This window comes from Rutilus rutilus, assembly GCF_951802725.1.
Source record: "Rutilus rutilus genome assembly, chromosome: 21".
Taxonomy (NCBI): Eukaryota; Metazoa; Chordata; class Actinopteri; order Cypriniformes; family Leuciscidae; genus Rutilus; species Rutilus rutilus.
The window spans coordinates 32,239,293-32,261,858 of NC_140226.1; the positions used below are offsets into that span (position 1 = coordinate 32,239,293).

General features: G+C 43.6%; 1 protein-coding gene across 6 annotated transcripts in view; it reads right to left on the minus strand.

Annotated features, from left to right (window-relative positions):
* Window positions 1-22,566, minus strand: part of daam2 (dishevelled associated activator of morphogenesis 2) — a 101,052-nt gene that overhangs the window by 26,433 nt on the left and 52,053 nt on the right. For all 6 annotated transcript variants that reach the window (XM_084393573.1, XM_084393571.1, XM_084393575.1 and 3 more), the window contains exons 4-5: window positions 9,768-9,842; window positions 8,122-8,216 (exon numbers count right to left, since the gene is read on the minus strand). In XM_084393573.1, coding sequence (XP_084249699.1) covers window positions 8,122-8,216; window positions 9,768-9,842 — 170 coding nt within the window. The remainder of the gene's footprint in view (window positions 1-8,121; window positions 8,217-9,767; window positions 9,843-22,566) is intronic.

The window sequence follows — 22,566 nt, forward strand, 5'->3', positions numbered from 1 at the left end:
TGCGTAAATAAACAAGTCAACCATGAAAACCCTTCAGTGTGGAATGGGCATGTATCTTCACATTCATCATGTTGAGCTAAACCCAGGACTCATTAATCAGGTTTCATTAAGGTCATACATGTCACTACCCCCTCCTTAAGAGTGGCCGATCAAGGGTTAAAAGGATAGTTCACTCAAAAATGTCATTAATTACGAACCCTCATGTCATTCATTCATTCAACTTCAGAACACAAATGAAGATCTTTTTAATGAAATCACATCTTGGAGTCAAATGGATTACCTTTCTGGCGCTTGAGAGTGGCAGTCGTGTAGCTATCAATGGAGGGACACGAAGCTCTCAGATTTCATCAAAAAGATCCTTCATTTGTGTTTGGAAGATGAACGAACGTCTTACAGGTTTGAAAACAACACGAGGGTGAGTAATTAATGACAGAATTTTCACTATTGAGTGAACAAATCCTTTAACACTTACAGAGACTTTACGTCATCACCACTATTTGCTATAAACAGAGTTTCTACCAACTCAACTTAGGTGACTCACATTGCATGTTAACCAAACACTAGGGTGCAGCACGGTTGTGCCCTAATGGAAGACGATACTGACAACAGAGGGAGGGGGGGTTGAGGGGCAGCAGTGCTCCTGTAATCATAATAGATGCATTGACTTCACAAAGCTTGCCAAGTTCAAGCCACAGCATGGATTTCTTAGCACCCGCTGGCAACGGAAAAACATGCATCGGCCTCCAACTGGAGTAAATCAGTCCGTTATTATCCCATATAGTGTGGCTCTGTATTTCCTGCAACCGCGATCTAACATTAGCAGACGTGGCTCACCTGGCCATGGCTCAGCGATCTTCTGGGCGACCTGTAATCTTGAAAATTTCCGGGAGCGATGTACACATGAGATCATAGCTGGCCCATGGTCGTTTGGCTTCTCCTCACTTCTACTGCCTGGATTAGCCCCTTATCTAATTTCAACATCAAATCTATGCAAAGTGTTCATGGACCGTTTCATGGTCTAGCCCGTATTTTGATACTCCAGCTTTCTTACAGTATATAGGAGCTTGTCATAAACATATTCACTTATATGTAAACACTTATATAAACACTTCATTTATATGTCACCTTATTCCAGAACCAATGTACTTCTATTTTTTTTTTGTATTGTATTATAAATTACCTTGGAGTACTAAGTAAAAACCACGGTATATACAGTACGCATATGCTATTTATTTAGTAGTACCATGGTATTATGATCTGATTCAACTACTGCCCCACAGAACTGCTACAGTATGGCTCCCCACAGTCAGACGTGATGTTTGGATTTGCATTAATCTGTTAATGTGATTCTCTCAGAGATCATTCAAGCACAAAAGCACGCTTTCATTATTTACGCATAATGAAAAACCTGATGATGCCATTGCCCGTTTCATTGTTCTTTCTCTTCATGATTCTAGTTTTAAATTTCATACGAACTTTTATTTATATTATTCCAATGTGGAAAGTATTCTCTTCTGAACTGAAACTCCTATTCAGCCAAGAAACTCACATTCCGGAACAGGTTTTGAATTATACATTCATGGTGGCAAGCAAGGCTGCTTACATAAAAAAGTTTGGGCGCTAAGTCTTAAGAAGTGTGATCTGTTCTGATGCTTTTACTTGAATATTCGGTCTCAACTTTTGTGGAACAGTCTCTTTGCCTAACAAAAAAACATGTTTGTTTACTAAGGTGCTGTTTTTGGATTCCTTAAAGAGCTGGTTCCAGTCCCACATCTGATAATCACATTATAAACACAGTCTCATGACCTTGTCATCATTGGCTTTTCCTTCTGCTGTGAAGGTGCAGTTGCCAGTGAAGCAGGACTTACTGCTTCCAAGGGTTTCAGCAACACTTGTAAGCCACAATAGATGCATTTTATGGTCTTTTAAAACACAAACAAACATACAAACACATTTTACGGTTGTAGAAAGTGTCAGGGAGAACAACTGGGACACTACAAATCAAATATGCTTTTTTTTATATACACAAGCTGTTTGGAAACATGGTCCAGGTGTGTCACCGGAGCCTGAGACCCCTTGACTGCTGAAGGTTCTAGCACATGTGTTCTCCTTATTTTTTAAACTCTTAGAATGGAAAGATGTCACATGAAACACTAGATCTGGTTGTTTAAAAGGTTAAAGCTATTCAGGGTGATTTAACTGGTCTTAAAAAGCGATTGTAAAGACTTTAGTGATCATTTGGGAAAGTCATAACATGAGCAGTAAAATGAAGCCAGCTGAGCTTTGATAAAGAGCTGTCTGACTTGTTCACAGTCACACTCAGCCAGACTAAACGTGAACAAAATCGTGCATGTGTGCAGTATTGCATATCAGTTACCGTTGACCTGGCAGGAAAGAGCAGCTGGGAGTGTGTAAATTACACTGGAAGCCGAGCATGTGGGGGGCACAGGTGGGGTAGCACATTGTCCCATTAAGCCATGGCCAACACAAGCAATGCCTGAAGCTACCTCTCCTGCACTTTACTCTATTTTCCTTCAGTCACTGACGCTCACTGGATCAAGCTACTACACTTCACACAGCACGGGGAGAAAAACACAAACCCGTCCAAACGCTTAAAGCATGCGGGGTATCGTTTCCTTGGAGGCATTTGACAAATGTGAAAACACAGAGGTTGAGTTCAATATATTTGGACCTCTTTGAGGTCATATCAGTATTATGAAGCCTAATAGGGGGGAGAAGAGATCGCTGTTATTGAGACCCTATTGACAATTCCTGCTTAGAATAATAGGGCAGCTTTGTCCAAACATCAGGGAAAACATTCCTTAAACAAAAGATGGACATACTTTCCAGTGACCTAAACTGAACCGCAGCGTGTTTGTCTACTTCGAGTCAGAGTGCATCATATTTTCCACGTCGAAACAAATTGAAAGATTTTAATCATTCCCTTAAAACCACAGAAAAAAACTACCTCAGTAATTCAGAAGGTCAATAAACATGTTGCCTCCATCTCCCTCACCGACTTGACACAAGTACTCTTGCCGATCTGAGCCCATCATTGTGGTGGTGAGAGATTCGGGTTGCTTGGGAGGATGTTGCGAAACCTCTCTCGCTTCGGAGTGACATTTTGTGTGGGTTGACCAGCAGTGTGAAGACAGAGGCCTTGTGTCGTGGCTGCACGGTTTATATTAAAAATACCCAAATTAAGAAAGGCTTGTCATCTGCACGCCCTTCCAGAATGTGGACTAAAAAAGAGAGAGGGTGGAGCACATGAAACTTGAAGACAGTATCCAAAAAAAGGAGGACCTTCTTGCTGTGAGCTGACAGTGCTACCCACTGAGCCACCCTAGACGAGGAAAGTGTTCTCGAATCAGAAAATTAACAGTCAAATTGAATATCTTAAATGCAGCTTTTGGCTACATCCAAATTCGGATAATATCTGTACTATACAGTATATATAGTATAAATGGGACTATTTTCAGGACCATTTAACCTCTTCGAATCATGTCCATGAATTTGTGTGTGTGTGTGTTCACATAGCAAGTGCCAAAACCTTTACCAATTTTGGTCTGTTCCTCGAAGTAGTAAAGACATAAAACTCCAAAACCCATTTAAGGTTAATAATTTAATTAAATGTCCAACAAATTAAAAAAATATATAATACAGATGAACAAATGATAAAGGTTTGCTTGCTGCAATCCCTTTCTACAAAAACACGTTTTGTAAACGATATGATCACAGATCATATACTAGATGTTGCTGTGTTTGACAGAAACCTGGCTAAAACCAGATGATTACATGACTTTAAATGAGTCCATCCCCCAAGATTACTGTTATAAACATGAGCCTCGTCTGAAAGGCATTTCTCAGGGGTCTGGTTTCAAGTGTAATTCTTTTGAAGTGATGGTTCTTTATATAAGAATTTGCTTATATAGACTTTATCAAAGAATTTGCAGATTTTCTATCTGAGTTAGTACTGGCTACAGATGAAGTCTTAATTGTTGGTGACGTTCTAAACTCTATTCTAAACTCATTGCCTTAATCATACTTTACGGTACTGCGCTGCCAGAGCCAAAACATCATGATGGCACATTTATTTTCCAGCTTCCAGTGTTAACAAGGGGCGGCAGATTGTTTGCACTGAATAATGAGTGGTTCTCAGTAGGCTAACCGTCAAAGACAGCAAGTGTATAGAGGAACACTGCTGGATCATTAATCAATGATAAACTGAGACACGCGGAATAGTGTAAACATGCATTAGCACAGACACTGGCATGTCTTTTTCTTCCCTGTGTTGATGTATTTCTATTGAAACAGGGCTAGAATTTTTGGTCACACTTTAGATTAGGGTCCGTTTCTCACTATTACTTAACTATTAACAATGACTTTTGCCTCAAAATACTCTTAATTACTTCTTAGTAATAGTTATTAAGGTAGTTTAGGTAAGTTTAAATTTAGGTATTGGGTAGGATAAAGGGATGTAGAATATGGTCATGCAGAATAAGGCTTTATAATAAACAGCCAAAATCATTAGTAATATGCATGCTAATAAGCAACTAGTTAATAGTGAGAATTGGACCATAAACTGAAGTGTTACCGAATTTTTTTATACATTTTTATTGTTTAAAAAAATAGCCTTTAGTTTACATCACAGTTTGAGAAACACTGCAATGAAACACTTTGTACATAAAATTGTGTTTGAATTTCTCCACCAACAACTTCTACGCATGCAGACCTGCCAAAATAAGGGATTAAATAAGGGCTAAAAAACAATTAATAATCAGAGAAGCTGACATTATTTCAGTATAGCTACAGTATTTAAGAGCTGCTTACACATACTCGTGTTGATGATGCAAATATAACTCAGTCCAGAAACCAAATAATACTCAGAAGAGACAATGTGCAAAGTAAGTAAGTGCAAGTAATCTTTTTCTACCTGTGACTCAGATCGGCAAAGACAGCGTTCAACTCTCTTGACTACTGTGAGTTACTGAACATCAGATTGCTGTAAGAAATCTGCTTTTCAAAAAGGCTGTAATTATTCTTCATAGAAAAGCAGTGGGCAGTGTGTGCACCGCTTTCTATACAAGCTAGTTACTGTATGACTGCTGTGGATGTTACGTCATCTAATTGTGGCACTGGTTGGATTTTTTAATAGTCTAAAATGACTCTTAAAAGCAATAACTGATTATTATAAATCTGCAGCTGCAAAAATAGCATTTCTGAAATAAAGATCACACAGAATGTATGAAAAAGGAAGTTATGCTAGTTTTTAAAAAGCACTCAGACGGGCTTGTAAACCCTTTTCTGGCCCATCAGAACACCACAGCCAATGAATGTGCTGAGTTGGAAGTTTTGTGAATTTGCCTTTTCTTTAAAGAACTGTAGGTATTCTATTCAACACATTTTACTACACTAAATTGGATATTCAATATTCTAATTTCCTTCTGCTCATTTAAAGTAATCCCTGCACTGGCATTAAGGAGGTAAAAAAAAAAAAAAAGACCTTAAAACCTCAAAGCAACCATTAGCGGATTACATCCATGGCACGGCTCACTGCTCTCAAAGAACTCGTCATAAATTCATGAATTACAACTATTTATAGACAAAAACTTGTTTAATCACTTTTTAAACCAAGACCAAAAAAAAAACATCTAACATTAAACAAAACTGATAAAACTGACCACAAAATCTAGACATAGTCCAGACGGTCCCTCATATATGGCAACGTGAGAGCGGTGACTCTTGAGAGAACTCAACAGTTCAGTCCCTGCGGTGTGAAGCAGAGCGGGACCGAGAGCCGTGGAGCGAATGCTAATGAAAGACACCTGTGTGACACACCGGCCTCGAGTCTCCCTGAGGAATACTGCAGGGATATAAGGAGGAGTGGTGACTGTGAGGGGTGAGAGAGGACCGGGCCTGGGACGTTACGTTGTTGGTCTATTATGTTAAAGGCGGCAGTCGGCAGAAAGGCCGCTTGTTTTTCGCTTTGTTGTTCATGCTTTATTTTACCGCTTCCTTCTTCCCTGCAATGTAACAGTCCCATTAAAGTCATGTCTAGAGAACAGAGTCCTGCATGATTGGCAGCTCAGACTTTTTGCTTCGTGACTCAGAGAAGCAGCCCTGTTTCTGTTTGCCTGCAGTGATGAAAGAGACTCCAGACTCCCAGTCTAAATCTGAAACTTCTGTGTAAAAGATCAATCATTTTCAAGGATTAAAAAAAAAAAAAAATGTTGTTTTATTTAAGGATTCTGACTGTTTTTATGTACAAGAGGGACCAGTGCAGAAGACTGGATGCAGTCAAGTAGTATAGTTTCCATCCAAAGTTGCAAATTTAACTTATGCCCAAAATTGGAAATCGCATAAAACATTTGCAAATAATTTCCATCCAGTGAGTCAAAGAAAACAAAATCGTAATTTCCTGATAAGAAAATTTGGAGAAGCCACTGTTATTCTCCATTTATATGATTCCATTAGGTTCACTTTTTAAAAAATATGACATTTCCTATCATTGCTACGCAAATTTATGTGCCCCTAAAACAAGATAAAAATGATCTAGATTCTCTGCTAGCTTGACTAGCTGATTTAATGGTGCGTATGGCTGTGAATCTTTTACATTTAAATGAAAATAAGACACATTTTTTGTCAAATTTTAAGCTAGGCACTCTTTTACAATACACAAAACCTTGTGTAAAAAAACCTGAGTCCATTTGGATAGTGCCTTGAAGTTTGATATACAGATCAGTTCTGTGGTCAAGTCTTTTAAGAACTTTGAGAGGGCTATTCACGCCCTCATTATACTTCAAGGCTTGATTACTGTAACGCACTCTATATATGGATAAATCAAGCTACTCTCTCTAGACCTATAGTCTCTAGACTTCTAGGGTTTTAAAATGCAGCTCCTGACTGGGGTTAAGAAATATGAACATATCACACCCACGTTAATGTCATTACTCTGGTTGCCGGTCAGCTTTAGAATAGATTGTCCTCTTAATGGTTTATAAATCTGTAAATGGCTTAGCACCTTTTTACCTCACTGATCTTTTATCAGAACATGCCTCAGAGGGAGGTCTTTGAGATCCTCAAATCAGGGACTATTAGTGGTTCCAAGGACAAAACTAGTGACCGGGCATTCGCAGTATCTGCGCCAAAACTGTGGAATAGTCTGCCGGTTATGACATTTTTAATCAAAACTGAAGCCTTATTTGTTTGAAATAGCTTTTAATCGATTATACAATGTCATGTTATCTGTTATATTGTCTGTTATTTGGTTTTATTGTATTTATGTTTATGCTATGTACAGCACATTAGTCAACAGTTGTTGTTTTAGTGCTTTATAAATAAAGTGACATTGACATTGACACTGTATATAATAAATGATTTGCGCCTGAGAGCATGCAGACGAAACTAAACTCGTTTAGCTTTAACTGCAGAGCAATAAATCTGTCCTGTTAACTTGCTTTCAGAGGAAGATGCTGCTGTTTGGGAACACGTGTAAGACCTCTTTGACGACAGACTTTGCTCAGGCATTTCAGAACGACCAAAACAGCATTTCAGATGATGGTCAAAAGGATTGTTCCGCTGGTTAATACAATTATGCCATCCAATCTTGCAAAGTCACATGATTTTTTTGATACACATCAAGGAATTTATTCAGTAAATGTGTTTCCATCATAGTTTATGCACATGTTTTGTTATTGGATAAAAAAACTTTTTTATGTGCATTTTTTTAATTTATGCGCATCTTAGCAGTTTTTTGGGGATGCAATATCCCAAAATGTGGATAAAAAATAGGGGGATAGAAACATAGCTAGTGACTGTTTCAGCTGAATGAATGACACACAGCTATTGAGTGTGTTCAAACATAGTGATCCGCCCACGCCAGACAGTCACAGACGAGTAAGGATGCAGTCAAGTTCACATCCACTCCAATCCTCACAGATGGCAGGTACCCTGAGGCTTCTTGATCCGTGGATCCCACATAATCCAAGCCTAAATTAGTTGCCACATGGAAAACTGCCTGCTGAGAGCAGCGCTCTTAATTCAAGGTATTTACTCCTGACTCCTTAGACTGGAGAGCAGAATTATGAATTAACATAATGACAAGAATCACAGTTCTCTTACCTCATTGGCTGAGTGCGGAGGGCTGTCTTTAGATCCTCTACCACTTTGTTTCTCATTTCCATTTCCTCTTCATCAAAGGCAAAAAGTGTCTGCATCTGAAATGCAGGTGATTTCTGTCAAACGTTTACTTAAGTTTACAGATAAAAATCATAGCAGACCAAGTATGCTTCAAAAAAGCTGCAAACAATATCCAGTCCAACAACTTTATTTTAGCATGGTGATCATACATTGTTAGTATTCATACATGAACATTGTTAAAACTGTCAGAATACACAGATGCACAGCTTTGGAAAATTAGGATATTAAGATTAAGCATCAGTTAATTAGGCTTAGTTTAAGCTCTCATAGTTCAAGATCTCATTAACTTTAATTCCAAGTTCTGATGCTTCTGTACATCTGTGCATCATCGGCTTGGTAAAGTCTTATTTAGTTTGACTGTTCATAGTGATATATCCGTTCTGATCTCTGACAGTAACGATTTCAAATCGAGCGCAGAGGGAAAGCTCAGTTGCCCAATGGCATGTGACAGTCTTAACAGTGTTTTATGAATGGCTACTGGGAGCGAGTGCAATTTCAATGTGTCGACTCAGCACTACTAAAATGAGCTCATCTAATAACTAAGAGCTACTAGATTCATCCCACAATTCAGCTGCACTCATCCACATAAAATGAAGTCCTGGTGCAAAGTCAGACAGAATCCATCAAGATTAAAGTATAGAAAAACAGAGATATATGCAAGTATATGCAAAAAAACAGATCTATCTCTCTCACAGCCTTTATTGCTAAAGCATTTAAGATGACAATAATTAAGGAAATGTGCATTTTCATGTTTAAATTCCAAAGCCGACTGGGACTTCACTGTATTATTTTCTGAAATTCTGTATTATTATCTGCAAAATCAGTAGACCTGTAAATAACGTGTGCTATCAGGGGAAGCCTAGATCCGAAAGGCTGCTTAATAACATATTACAGTGCTATAAAGAACATAAGGTTGATTGCATTTTGGCAGTCTATTTTGCTACCATGAATCTGGTAGTCTTGGTTGATGGTCACAAACAGTCAACACAGTGTTTTCTACACTGTTTTTTGCAGTGGTGGAACATTCTTGGCAGAATTCTCAGACATAATTTAGGTTTCCAAATTCTTTAGACTAATTCAAATGGATAACTTGTGGGCTTGTCGTGAGTGTTTTTGGTCATTTTAGTTTACATAACTGGTTGTGTTCTATGCTGAATGAGGAACACTCTGAAAAATTTATTTATTTAGTGAATTAATTTAGACTGCAAACTCGGGTACTATATATGGCCAACACAAGACAAATGCCCGACAAATTACCAGCAGTAGATCAGAATCACTAGAATCATTAAACTCGTCAAACTCAATGAAATCAGATGAAGCTTTGACTGCAGTGTGTCCAACCAAAACACACTGTTGTTATTTCTGTGTGTAGACAAAATGTAAGGAAAAAGCTCACATTTTTTAGTAGCTAATCTCCATGTTATTCCACATGAACCTTAAATCATTAGAACTTTATCGAGGATAAGTTTCCCCCCACCTCAACTGGTGTCAAAATCGGCTTTTATCACAAAGGGTGCAAATGTTTCTGTGCATGTAAGAAATGTAAAGGTAATAGAGTAAATACTTACAGCTGCCATGGAGTTGATGCGGTCTATGTAGTAATCAGGCCAACTGGTAGCAAGCTTGTTGGGGTCCTCTTGTTCCTAAGGCAAGAACACCAGAGAGAGTTATAATATAGTAGATTCCACATTGTATTCATTATCTAACTACGGGGGAGAAAAAAACAACAACTTGGCATTGCATTCCCCCCTCAGAGGATGTCTCTTACTTATGTCAATATGAACCAGCCTATGATAACTGAAATTGTTTATTCCCAAACAAGTCAAATGACTAGATCAGTGTTTACAGAGAAGACTGAAAAACTGTAATGAAATGGAGTCATGGTGCTTTGGAGCCTGAGGTCTGGGATTAGTTTTGGTTTTCTTCTGACTTGTTGTGCATGATGCTCTAGTTGTTTTTAGTTAAAACATTTTAGTTTTAATCACCGCAGATCATATCAAACAGTTCAGGTTCTAATATAAGGGTTAATCTGAGCCCATCTTATCTTGGTATATGTTTATCAGGTAATATAATTTCTATGCTGAACATGGACTGACTTTCCCTGCTGCCTTCCTTAACTGTGGGTTGTATTCTGTGATGGTTGGCTGCAAAAGTATTATTTTTAAATTACATTTTCCAACCATTATGCTGCTTGTTTGTATCTTGCAGGAGTTTCACCTTTTAACCTTTTAAATTTTACACAAAATGTGATGTCTTGTACAACAGAGAGACACGATATGCCTAACACCGTGTCCTAACCAGACGCGATGCGCTAAGATTCCAGCGACAAATAATTTGTCTGTCCACACTAGACGCGACGCGACTACGAGATGCGTCAAAATCAATCAAAACTCACAGCCAATCAGAACAGCGTGTGGGCGGAGTCTCGTGGCGTGTGAACAGCACCAGAGAGTAATCTTGACGGCAGTCGCAAGAAAATGGTTAAGTAGGTACACAATCAAATTCACAAATATTACATCATTTAAACATTATAAAAAATACATAGGCTACTGAGTTACTAAAACAATCTTTGTCAAAGAATACACTTGTTTGTTCACAGTTTGAACATACTTGTTTCCATTTATTTAAAGGAACACTCCACCGTTTTTTGAAATAGGGCTTATTCACCTTCTTTCCTACATTTAGATAGGTGGGCAAATGCATTTTTGCGCGAGCTTAGCTTAGCTTAATGAATGGAATCCTTTGTTGCCAGCTAGCATGTCCTGAGTAAAAGTGATCAAATTAAATAAAAACCCACCTAATTACTTCTTGTGGCCTGCGTATTCACAACGAGTACAAATAGCGATGCAGATTAACACTAGGCGATTTCCTAGGCAGATATTGACTTGGGACTATATTAGGGTGAAGCACAGGCGAAGCACTGCTACTTGGGCGCAGAGATATCACGCAACACATGAAATCCCACAACTTCCGTCAACATACCGGCGTGAATAGTAGCCGGCTATTTTTCCTACAGTACATGAATGGCGATGAACATGGCTGATTTTGTGAGAGACGAAGAGGGTGACTTCTCAGACAGTCAAGATCCAGAACCATACCTCTATGAACCAGAGTTTTCAGAAGATGAGCTGCATGCTTTGGAAATAGAACAACAGGAGGAGGAGGTTGCGATCGCTCAACAGCCTGAGGACGTGAGGATGAGAGCCAACACAAACTGGTGGTGTGAATGTGGGGGAATATGCCAATCTATGCCGACTGAAAAAGAGTGTCTGTGCTGTGGCGAATGGGACAAGTTACTGCCATCGATGACCAGGCTCAACGCGTCAAATCAAGATGAGCGTGCCCGCAGTTGTGTCACAGCTACCAAGTATTTCACGGCGTTGATCCATCCTGCAGTACTCGATTTTTTCCCGGTGTGATAAAGTTAACTGGAAAAAACGCCCCACGCCGAATGGACCAAATGGACAGCTGTCCACAGAGTAAGTGATTATTTTAAACATGACGCATGTATAGATCGACCCATATTATACCTGTATTCACAAGTTGTGGGATTTCATGTGTTGTTTTTTTTTTTTTTATCACTTTTACTCAGGACATGCTAGCTGGCAACAAAGGATTCCATTCATTAAGCTAAGCTAAGCTAAGCTAAGCTAAGCTATCGCCGACCCTGTCAAACTGAAACAATCCATGCACTGAGACAAAAATGCATTTGCCCACCTATCTAAATGTAGGAAAGAAGGTGAATAAGCCCTATTTAAAAAAACGGTGGAGTGTTCCTTTATTTTCAAGATCTGAGGTGAATTATCCATTTGTTGCTTTTACAGCTACAAAGCTGGAGCATGCTTTTAACATTAAATAAAGCACATAAACAGTACCTGAGATTATCATCGCTTTATCAAACACTTTGTGTTTGTTGTTCCAGCCGCGACGTCGCAGAAAAATAGAAACCGTTTCTAAAAAAAGAATCGTGTCGCCGTCGCGGCTGGTTAGGACATAAACTCTGACTAACATGGAAAATAACCTTTTATCGCGCGTCGCATGTAGTTAGGACACGGTGTAAGATGGCAATTATCAGAAATATTTGAAGAACAGAGATTTGTGCACTACACTACACAACAACACACAGTCAAGCCAGACAAAACAACAACAACATAGGATGTATAACTTGCAATTAGATTTAAGCAACTCGCTTCTTTCCTCTCAGCGGTAAGTGTTCAACATGAGAGCGAAACAATGCTGGAACACAGCACAACAGCTTGGCCTGGAGCTCGATCATGTGTTGTTTTTCCGATTTGTACAGAGATGTCAGTTGCAGCCAAACTGATTGTGACAAATATATTATACAGTTTAATGAGTTTCCACATTCTTCACCCCTCAATTTCTTATCACTCACAGTCTCAGTCATGTCACGTTGCTCCGAACATCTACCCTGACCAGCTCATGAAGGTTATCAGAACACCCTTATTTCCCTCTCGGGTACAAATAAAAAGCGGTAGAGAGACGGGGCATTCTTGGCTTAAGGTCAGCACAGTAGTGAACTGCTCCTCTTGTGTGTCAATATTTGCACTATCAATAAAAAGGAGCAATAGAGGAGGTAACGATAATAAACATTATTTTTGCCAGCAGATTCCCAGTATGGGTCAAACACAGTTTAGAGAAGAAACCCAAATACAAAGTCTAGAATCATTTTCTTTTGTTTTGTTAATCAGCATCACTGGAATTTGTTTCCACACAGTGTTCCATTGGAATAATGGATACGTTTGGCTGCCTTTACTCAAGAAGCTCATTCTCTCAGTGTACAATTCAATCCCCACCATGAGGTGACCTCTGGGGTTGTGCGTTCGCTGACATGTTTCTCCATCTCTCAGATTTCTGTGGTTTTGTTTGAACACAGTTTCATCTTTCAGATTGCGCTCATGAGTGTTTATGGAGATTTGGAGCATTTCTGGCTGAACTCAAAGACTTCTTTGAGGATCCAGCTGTCAAAATGCGAATATGATGACACAGTTATCCAAACAGGAAACAGATAAATGTTTGTGAAGGGTGTGCACTCTGCAACCTTATACACAAACAACTGGTATGCCGTTTACAAATCATCACTCTCAAAAGGGTTGACTTTGTGCCAAATTGCCATGTAAAAGACATCACAAATTTTTTTCCTTTATAAATCTGTTCTTGCGTGTCTGTTATACTGCCAAGCTGAATGTAAACCTGACATCTCTGTACAAATCAGAAAGTTTAGTTGTAATTTCCAGCAAATAAGAAGTGCTTCATGATGAATCAAAGAAACAGAGGGCAGATACTTCTATAGATACTTCTATGGTTAGTGCATTGGACAGCTAAAAGGATGGCTTTTGCACTAAGGTCCCTTTAATAGTGTGGAAAAAAGCCTCCAAGTCGGGTGGGAAAAAAAAGTAGGCTACAGGATATTGAATTTTTATAGATTGCATAATCGGAATGTATCCTTAAGGTAGAAAAGATTATGTGAGTTTGAGAACAATGCAAACACATGTTTAACCTTTAAACTTTTATTGGCATGCCAACGATATTAGCTATATTATTTGGTGGATCTGTTCCTTATTACCTCAGAAGAGTGACAGCTCAGGGCAGGAGCTCAAAAAGATGTAGAGATGAAATGGACATTTGCAAATGCTTTCCTTGGAACCTCAGGCAGGTACAGGTTTGGTGTTCTAGCGGTCTCCAAATAATAATAATAAAAGCCTACATATAATACATTAACAGTGGATATATAAATATATATAAGAAAAACTTCACATCCTGTTAAAACAGCTGGTTTTTGTGATGTAAACAATTAAACAAAGATAAGTCACGTCAAAATTTTTGCATGTTTAATGTAAGAATTACAACGTATGGAAATGTCCCTGAAAACCAACGTGTCACATTTCAGAGAAAAAAATAATAAGTGTAAACTTATTAACACCCATTGATTTCATTAGAGCTTGGCACATCTTGACTCTTGAATATTTTCCCACGCTTTTCTTTGCAAAAACATTCCAGACCTGTTAAAGGGACGGTTCACCCAAAAATGAAAATTCTGTCATTAATTACTCACCCTCATGTTGTTTCAAACCCGTAAGACTTTCGTTCAACTTTAGAACACAAATAAAGATCTTTTTGATGAAATCCGAGAGCTTTCTGTCCCTCCAATAAATGGCAGTCTTACTCTTATCTGTATGACCATAAATTACAGAGTATTTTAAGTCGTTTCCGCTGTTATAACGAGACAAAAATCATTTGGCATTGTGCCGATTTGTGTCATGGTATATCAGTGATGAAATATGCGTGTCCTGGAAATGGGAAGCCTATTTGCCAGCCTCCCTTACCGGTTTTCTCTTTGTCAATTTTGGAGTTCTTGATAATGTCACAGTTGTGCCATACTTTCTTGTATTCAACTCAATGATGAATGTCTTCACTGTGTTCCATTGTTTATCTAATGCCTTAGAAATCTTTATTTTTTTTAGCTCTCACCTACATATACCGTTCAACGATCCCGTTTATGCTTTGTAAGCTCTTTGCGGCCCATGGCCAGTGGCGGTTCTACATTGAATTACACCCTGGGCGAGACCCCCTTCGAGCGCCCCCAAGAATCATAGCAAAAAGGCTAACAAATAAGAGTTATACCCAACAATTAATATTGCCCCTTCATTCATGACATGGATACCGTAATCATACAGAGAAAACATAGTTGCATTGCCAGTAGTGGTTTTTGGCACGGGCGAACCGGGCAATCGCCCGGGGCGGCATTTTTGGGGGGGCGGCACCGCCGGCACGAGCAGAAAAAAATAATAATCTGCGCCGCGAAGCGGTTTTCTATTATCTATCATTTCACTGTGTGGGGAATTGGCAAATTCAGACGCCCCTGCTTGCTGAGAAGATGCCGTGCACAGAAGCTGTTTGTTTGATAAGGGGAAAGGGGAGGGGGCGCGGAGGCGCGGGCGCGGATGACAGTTCACCTCTGGGTCTCTCCCAAATGGAACGGACAAGGGGGGGTGATCTATATAGTTATCGAAGTCAGTCACACCTCGACTTTCTTCCAAATAACGCACATTTCATTCATAATATTATAAATACAGGCCTCTATATTTGGTATATGGTTTAGTCTTGACTTCTGGTCGTGACTCGTGAGTGACAGTTGGTATGGGGGGATCAGGGGGAATCTGTTGATTGTCGATGTCGAGTGCCAAATAAGAGATGGACAAGAAAGGTCAAAGCCATCAGGTGCCCAATTTAGAAACGAGCGAAAGATAAAGGTATGCAATGCAACTATGTTTTCTCTGTATGATTACGGTATCCATGTCATGAATGAAGGGGCAATATTAATTGTTGGGTATAACTCTTATTTGTTAGCCTTTTTGCTATGATTCTTGGGGGCGCTCGAAGGGGGTCTCGCCCAGGGTGTAATTCAATGTAGAATCACCACTGTGCATTGCATACCTTTATCTTTCGCTCGTTTCTAAATTGGGCACCTGATGGCTTTGACCTTTCTTGTCCATCTCTTATTTGGCACTCGACATCGACAATCAACAGATTTCCCGTCGTTTTGTATTACCTATTTTTATTAGCCATTCAGACCATTCAGAAAAACAAATATGTGCAGGAAATATAGAGGCCTGTATTTATAATATTATGAATGAAATGTGCGTTATTTGGAAGAAAGTCGAGGTGTGACTGACTTCGATAACGTACTTGGTTACTTACGTAACCTCGGTTCCCTTAGAGATAAGGGAACGAGTACTGCGTTGCAAACGCTGTGGGAAAACTCCTTTTCTCGAGAATATTGAAGCCTTTATTTTAAAACGCATTGCTGCAGCATAAGCGAGAGCATCAAGCTCGCGCGAGCTAGCTGATAGGCTGTGCTGCAGGCAACTGCACGAACCAATGGCGAGAGAGCAGAGGCGCGTGAACCAATCAGAGAGCTTGGCGCCCTGCCATACTCGAGCGCGCCAAATAGGGCGTGGCAGGAGAGTATAAATACAGAGAAATCTCGCCATAAAACAGGTCTAATCGACTGAACGAAAATACCTGATGTTCGAGAATAGCACGGCAGGGCAACGCAGTACTCGTTCCCTTATCTCTAAGGGAACCGAGGTTACGTAAGTAACCAAGTACGTTCCCTTACGAGAACGTTCTCTCGTACTGCGTTGCAAACGCTGTGGGAACACTTTTTAAAACGCCGTGCTAAGTCTCGTGACTACTCTAATCCAGGGATCCCGGGATAGAAAGAGTAGCCAGAATACCACAGACCAGAACATCGGGCCTAAAGATATATAGCGTGTACATAGACTAGGGCAAAAAGGCCAGCCTACGTAAAGTTCCCTTACAACTTAGAGAACTAACCTGGATCCAGAGAGCCAGGGTTAGATGGAGAGAACTCGTGCTTGTAAAGCCGGGATCTCTAAGTTATAAAATCTTGCAAATGTGGACGGAGCTGACCAGCCTGCCGCCGCACAAATGTCTTCAATAGGGACACCACTAGTCCAAGCCCACGAGGAGGCGATGCCTCTCGTAGAGTGAGCCCTGACACCTATGGGGCAGGAGAGGCCCAGTGAGGTGTATGCAAGAGCAATAGCATCAACTATCCATCTGGATAGCGTGAGTTTCGTGACCGGCAACCCCTTGGTTCGGCCCCCGAAACAGACAAAGAGCTGTTCAGACTGTCTAAATGAGGCTGAACGCTCCAAGTAAATTCTCAACGCTCTAACAGGGCAGAGCGTGTGAGCATCACTGTCTTCCCCCGAAGCTGGGAGAGCTGACAGCGAAATTACCTGTGCTCTGAACGGAGTAGAGAGCACTTTAGGCACATAACCGTGTCTTGGCTTTAAAAGGACTTTAGAGTCGTTAGGGCCAAACTCAAGACAGGAAGCGCTTATGGAAAGCGCGTGTAAGTCCCCTACTCTTTTGACTGACGCCAGTGCCAGTAAAAGAGCGGTTTTCAGGGAAAGGGATTTTAGGTCCGTTGACCTTAAAGGTTCAAAGGGAGGTCCCTTCAGGGCCCGTAGAACCAGTGAAAGATCCCAGGCCGGCACTGAGGGCGGCCGAGGCGGGTTGAGCCTCCTAGCTCCTTTAAGGAAGCGAACAATAAGGTCGCATTTTCCCAAAGAAGAGCCAGCCACCAGAACGTGAAAAGCCGCGATGGCTGCCACGTATACTTTGAGTGTTGACGGGGAACGTCCCGCGTCCAGCATCTCTTGGAGAAAGGAAAGAACCATTGGCACTTCACAAGTGTACGGGTCGAGGTTTCGAGCCTGACACCAGCTGGAAAACACTGACCATTTAAGGTGGTAGAGACGTCTAGTAGACGGAGCTCTAGCCTCCAGAATAGTATTCAGGACGCCCTCTGGGAGGTCCTGGGGTAGCCGTTGAGTGGCCAAGCATGAAGGGCCCACAAGTCGGGACGGGGGTGCCAGATCCTTCTGTTCGCTTGAGCCAATAAGTCGCTCCTCAGAGGAATTGGCCAAGGGTCTGAAACAGACAGCTGCATCAACTCTGGGAACCAAGATCGGGACCGCCAGAGAGGAGCTATCAGGAGGGTCGCACACCCCGTGTTCCTGATCCGTTCGATGACCTGAGGTAACATCGAGACCGGAGGAAACGCATAAAGGGGACGATTGGGCCAGTCGTGGGCCAGCGCGTCCCTTTTCTTCGAAAAGAAGATTGGGCAGTGACAGTTGTCTTCTGAGGCGAAGAGGTCTACCTCTGCCTGCCCGAAGACTTCCCATAATAGGAGAACTGTCTGGGGGTGGAGTGACCATTCCTCTGGGGGAACGTTGCCCCGAGAGAGCATGTCTGCTCCTATATTCAACGTGCCCGGCACGTGAGCTGCTCTGAGCGAGCGCAGATTGGTCTGAGCCCATAGTAGCAGCTGAGTCGCTATGGCGAACAGATTGCGGGATCTGAGGCCGCCCTGGCGATTTATGTAGGACACCACCGACATGTTGTCCGTCCGGACCAAGACATGGTGTCCTGCCAGGTGTGGAAGGAAGGTTTTTAGGGCTAGAAAAACTGCTCTCATCTCGAGGCAGTTTATGTGTAGGCGTTTCTCCGAGCTCGACCAGAGGCCGGAGGCAGGCCTGCCCTCGTACAGGGCTCCCCAACCTGAGTTGGAGGCGTCTGTCGAAATGACCCTCCTTTCTGAGACCACTCCCATGCTTACGCCCTGCTGATACCAGCTGGCGTTCATCCAGGGGGCCAGTGCTAGGATGCAATGCTGGTCCACCCTGATATTCAAGATACCCGAACGCCAAGCGTGAGGGGGCACCCGAGGTGCTAGCCACAGCTGAAGAGGACGCATGCGCAGTAGGCCTAGTTGGAGTACTGAAGCTGCCGAAGCCATAAGGCCCAAAATCCTCTGATACGTTCGAAGGGGTACATAAGCGCCCTTCGTGAACGACGCGGCGAGCCGCTGGATCGAGAGAGCACGGGTTGATGTGGGCCATGCTCTCATAAGTACGGAGTCTAGAACTGTTCCCAGGAACGTGATACGTTGACTGGGCGACAGAATACTCTTGGAGAAGTTCACTCTGAGCCCCAGGCATTCCAGATGACTGAGAAGCCAGGCTTTGTGAGTATTGGACTCCGCCTCTGACTGAGTCAAAATGAGCCAGTCGTCGAGGTAGTTCAGGATGCGCATTCCCCGCTGTCTTAGGGGGGAGAGAGCCGCATCCATGCATTTCGTGAACGTACGAGGTGCCAGTGCCAGTCCAAAAGGTAGAACTGTGTACTGGTATGTCTGCCCCTCGAAGGCGAATCTCAAGAATGGCCTGTGGTGGGGGTTCACTTGTATGTGAAAGTACGCGTCTTTTAGATCCACTGAGAAGAACCAATCGCCTGGGCGAATTTGCGCCAGGATGTGTTTGGTTGTAAGCATTCTGAACGGCCGTGTCATGAGGGCTTTGTTCAGATGTCTGAGATCTAAAATGGGTCTTAAGCCGCCGTCCTTCTTCGGAACGAGGAAGTAACGGCTGTAAAACCCTGACTCGCTTAGTGCAGCGGGAACTCTCTCGATAGCCCCCTTTGCCAGCAGACCCTGTACTTCGGTGCGGAGGACGTGGGACAATGTGCTCCTTACCGAAGTTTGAATAACAGCTCGAAAGCGTGGTGGTCTGCGGGAGAACTGAAGCGAGTAACCGCGCTTTATAATGTTCATTACCCACTCTGAGACTCCGGGTATGGCCTGCCACGCCATAGCCCGATGAACCAGAGGTATAATCATGTCTGAAGACTGAGCGCCTGGAGACGGGGGCTCGACTAGACATGGAAGTGAAATTTTGCTCGATTTGTGCTTTTTGTGGGTCGCTGTTAAAACAGCGTTTGTGTGCAGAGGTGCATGAAGAATAACAGGCCCTATTTCTGCATTTAAAACCACTCCAGCCGCCTGAGCTGAAGAGGGGGCTGTGAGAAGCGTTCGAGCGATCTTCGGGGCTGGTCCGGCCGCGGCGGGACATGAACCCCTCTTCCTGTCGGTTAGGACGGCTTCTTAGGCTCGTGGTCGAGCGTGAGCTTCGGCCTGGGTCCCTGGCGCTTGGGGAACGGGTACCGTTTCGCCGGCTTTAGGTGCTGACCGGTTTCAGCCGCTGGGCGGGGCTGGTGAACCTGAGGCACTGGCTTTTCTGGCCGCGGCGCGCTCTTGGGGCGCCGTGAAGCCGAGCTGGAGCGTTTGGGGAGAAAGTGCTTCATAGCACTTGAAGCCTTCTGTGCTTCAGTGAAACGCTCCGCGAAGCCGTTAACAGATGGGCCGAAGAGACCGGATGTGGAGATCGGAGAATCCAAGAAGGCGGTTCTATCTGCGTCCTTGATCTCCGTCAAGTTGAGCCACAGGTGGCGCTCAAGCACAATCAAACTGGCCATACTGCGGCCGAGGGCTTGTGCGGTGGTCTTCGTGGCCCGAAGCGCCAAATCTGAAGCACTACGGAGGTCTTTCAGGGTGTCCGGGAAAGAGCCTGACTCATCCAAGGAGCGGAGGAGCTTTGCTTGGAACGCCTGAAGTGTAGCCATGGCGTGAATCCCCGAAGCAGCTTGGCCAGCGGCGGTGTAGGCGCGGGCGGCCAAAGCTGAGGTAGCCCTGCAAGGCTTAGAAGGCAGCGCCATTTTGGACCTCCAACTGCCTGCAGTGGGAGGGCACAAATGAACGGCGACCGCTTCCTCGATGGGGGGAAGAGACACGTAGCCCTTCTCTTCAGCGCCGTCGACAGAGGAGAGAGTATGAGAAGCTGAAGAGCGCGTTCGCGCTGAAAAGGGCGCGCGCCAGCTTTTAGTGAGCTCCTCGTGAACCTCCGGCAGAAAGGGGGCGGCGCGCTGACGGGGGGCCTGTTGGCGGCCCGGCAGGTACCATTCGTCGAGGCGGCCTCTCGTAGGTTCAGCTGGGGAAAGCCAGTTGAGTCCTAGTTCGTCGACAGCGCGAGACATGACACGGAAAAGTTCGGCGTCAATGCTCGCACGTGCGTCAGGACGATCACACAGAGAGGAGGGGGCGGGGTCCACAGAGCCCGACCATTCCTCGCTCTCAGATGCCGCCACAGAAACTGCGTCATCATCCTCCGCGGATCCGCCAAAGGAAACGAGTCCCACCGCTTCGAGAGAGGGGCGTTGATCGCTCCTCGCGAACAGAACCGGAGATGGGGGGGAGGGCGAAGCACGCGGGGAGAGACCCGGCGTGAGCTCTTCAACCTCACCGCTTTCAGGGATCCTCTGATCTCGTCGCTTCTTCCTACGGGGCTCGTGGGGCGCCGAAGACGGAAGTGAAGCGGGTTCACCCTCTGAAGTAGCGAGGGTGAAACGTGACCGGAGAACCGCCATGGTCATGCTGTCACAGTGTGGACAGCCGCCTTTAGTGAGCGCTGACTCGGTGTGCTCAGGACCGAGGCAGACAGCACACAGTGTGTGTCTATCAGACACGTGCAGGGAAACCCCGCAGGAATCACAAACGGGCATTTGAATCAACGCCGTTTGCGCGCTGTGAAAACAGCGATTTGCTCTTTTGTGAGATAGCAAAAAAGGATACTCGTCGGATGCCACAGGGAAACGCTCAGCCGGCGATGCAATGAAGATCTGCCAAGACGCGAAGCTGTTCCGCTGAAGGGCTTTTCCACGACGAGCGGCTTCTCTCTGGAGATTTCAGCGAAGAGGTGAGTCTCGAAGCTGAAGGAGATTAGATCTGTTTTATGGCGAGATTTCTCTGTATTTATACTCTCCTGCCACGCCCTATTTGGCGCGCTCGAGTATGGCAGGGCGCCAAGCTCTCTGATTGGTTCACGCGCCTCTGCTCTCTCGCCATTGGTTCGTGCAGTTGCCTGCAGCACAGCCTATCAGCTAGCTCGCGCGAGCTTGATGCTCTCGCTTATGCTGCAGCAATGCGTTTTAAAATAAAGGCTTCAATATTCTCGAGAAAAGGAGTTTTCCCACAGCGTTTGCAACGCAGTACGAGAGAACGTTCTCGTAAGGGAACTATATAGATCACCCCCCCTTGTCCGTTCCATTTGGGAGAGACCCAGAGGTGAACTGTCATCCGCGCCCGCGCCTCCGCGCCCCCTCTCCTTTCCCCTTATCAAACAAACAGCTTCTGTGCACGGCATCTTCTCAGCAAGCAGGGGCGTCTAAATTTGCCAATCCCCCACACAGTGAAATGATAGATAATAGAAAACCGCTTCGCGGCGCAGATTTTTTTTTTTCTGCTCGTGCCGGCGGTGCCGCCCCCCCAAAAATGCCGCCCCGGGCGATTGCCCGGTTCGCCCGTGCCAAAAACCGCTACTGCCCATGGCTCTTGTAGTAGCATGTGTAACCGGCCATACTCAACCCATTTGAACCATAGACAGTATAAGAAATGGACACAGCAACCCCATAGACTTCAATGGAGAAAAGAGAAGTCAATTAGAAGCACTCACTTCCTGATGGCTGAGCGTACTGCGCAGACTCAAACTGAGCTTGACGACGTAGATGTGACGTGAGCAACCTGTCTGACAGTTGTAAGTCTTCTAGTAGCTGTGCCAAGAGAAATCTGAATCATTCCCTTCCGAATCTTGCAGAGACGGAGAGCGTGAGTAGGAGCTTTCCATGAGCTAGGAGCAAGAGCAACTTTATGACTCTCTATGGGCTTCTCCCTTGACTTTATTGGACTTTATGCCTCCACGTCCCCCTGATTGCCTGCGAGCTTCTCCTCCTGTCTATACGGTAATATCTCTACTGTGCGACAGAGAGTCGCGTGGTTATGACGCAATCGTTAGCCTATTTTTACAAAAACTGCTTCTACGGGGCCATAACGTAAGATACAATGTAATGGAGCCTTTTATACATTTTCGTGTTTCTTTAGAAATAAACAATGGATAAATAGAGTCTTTAAACGCCTCAGAT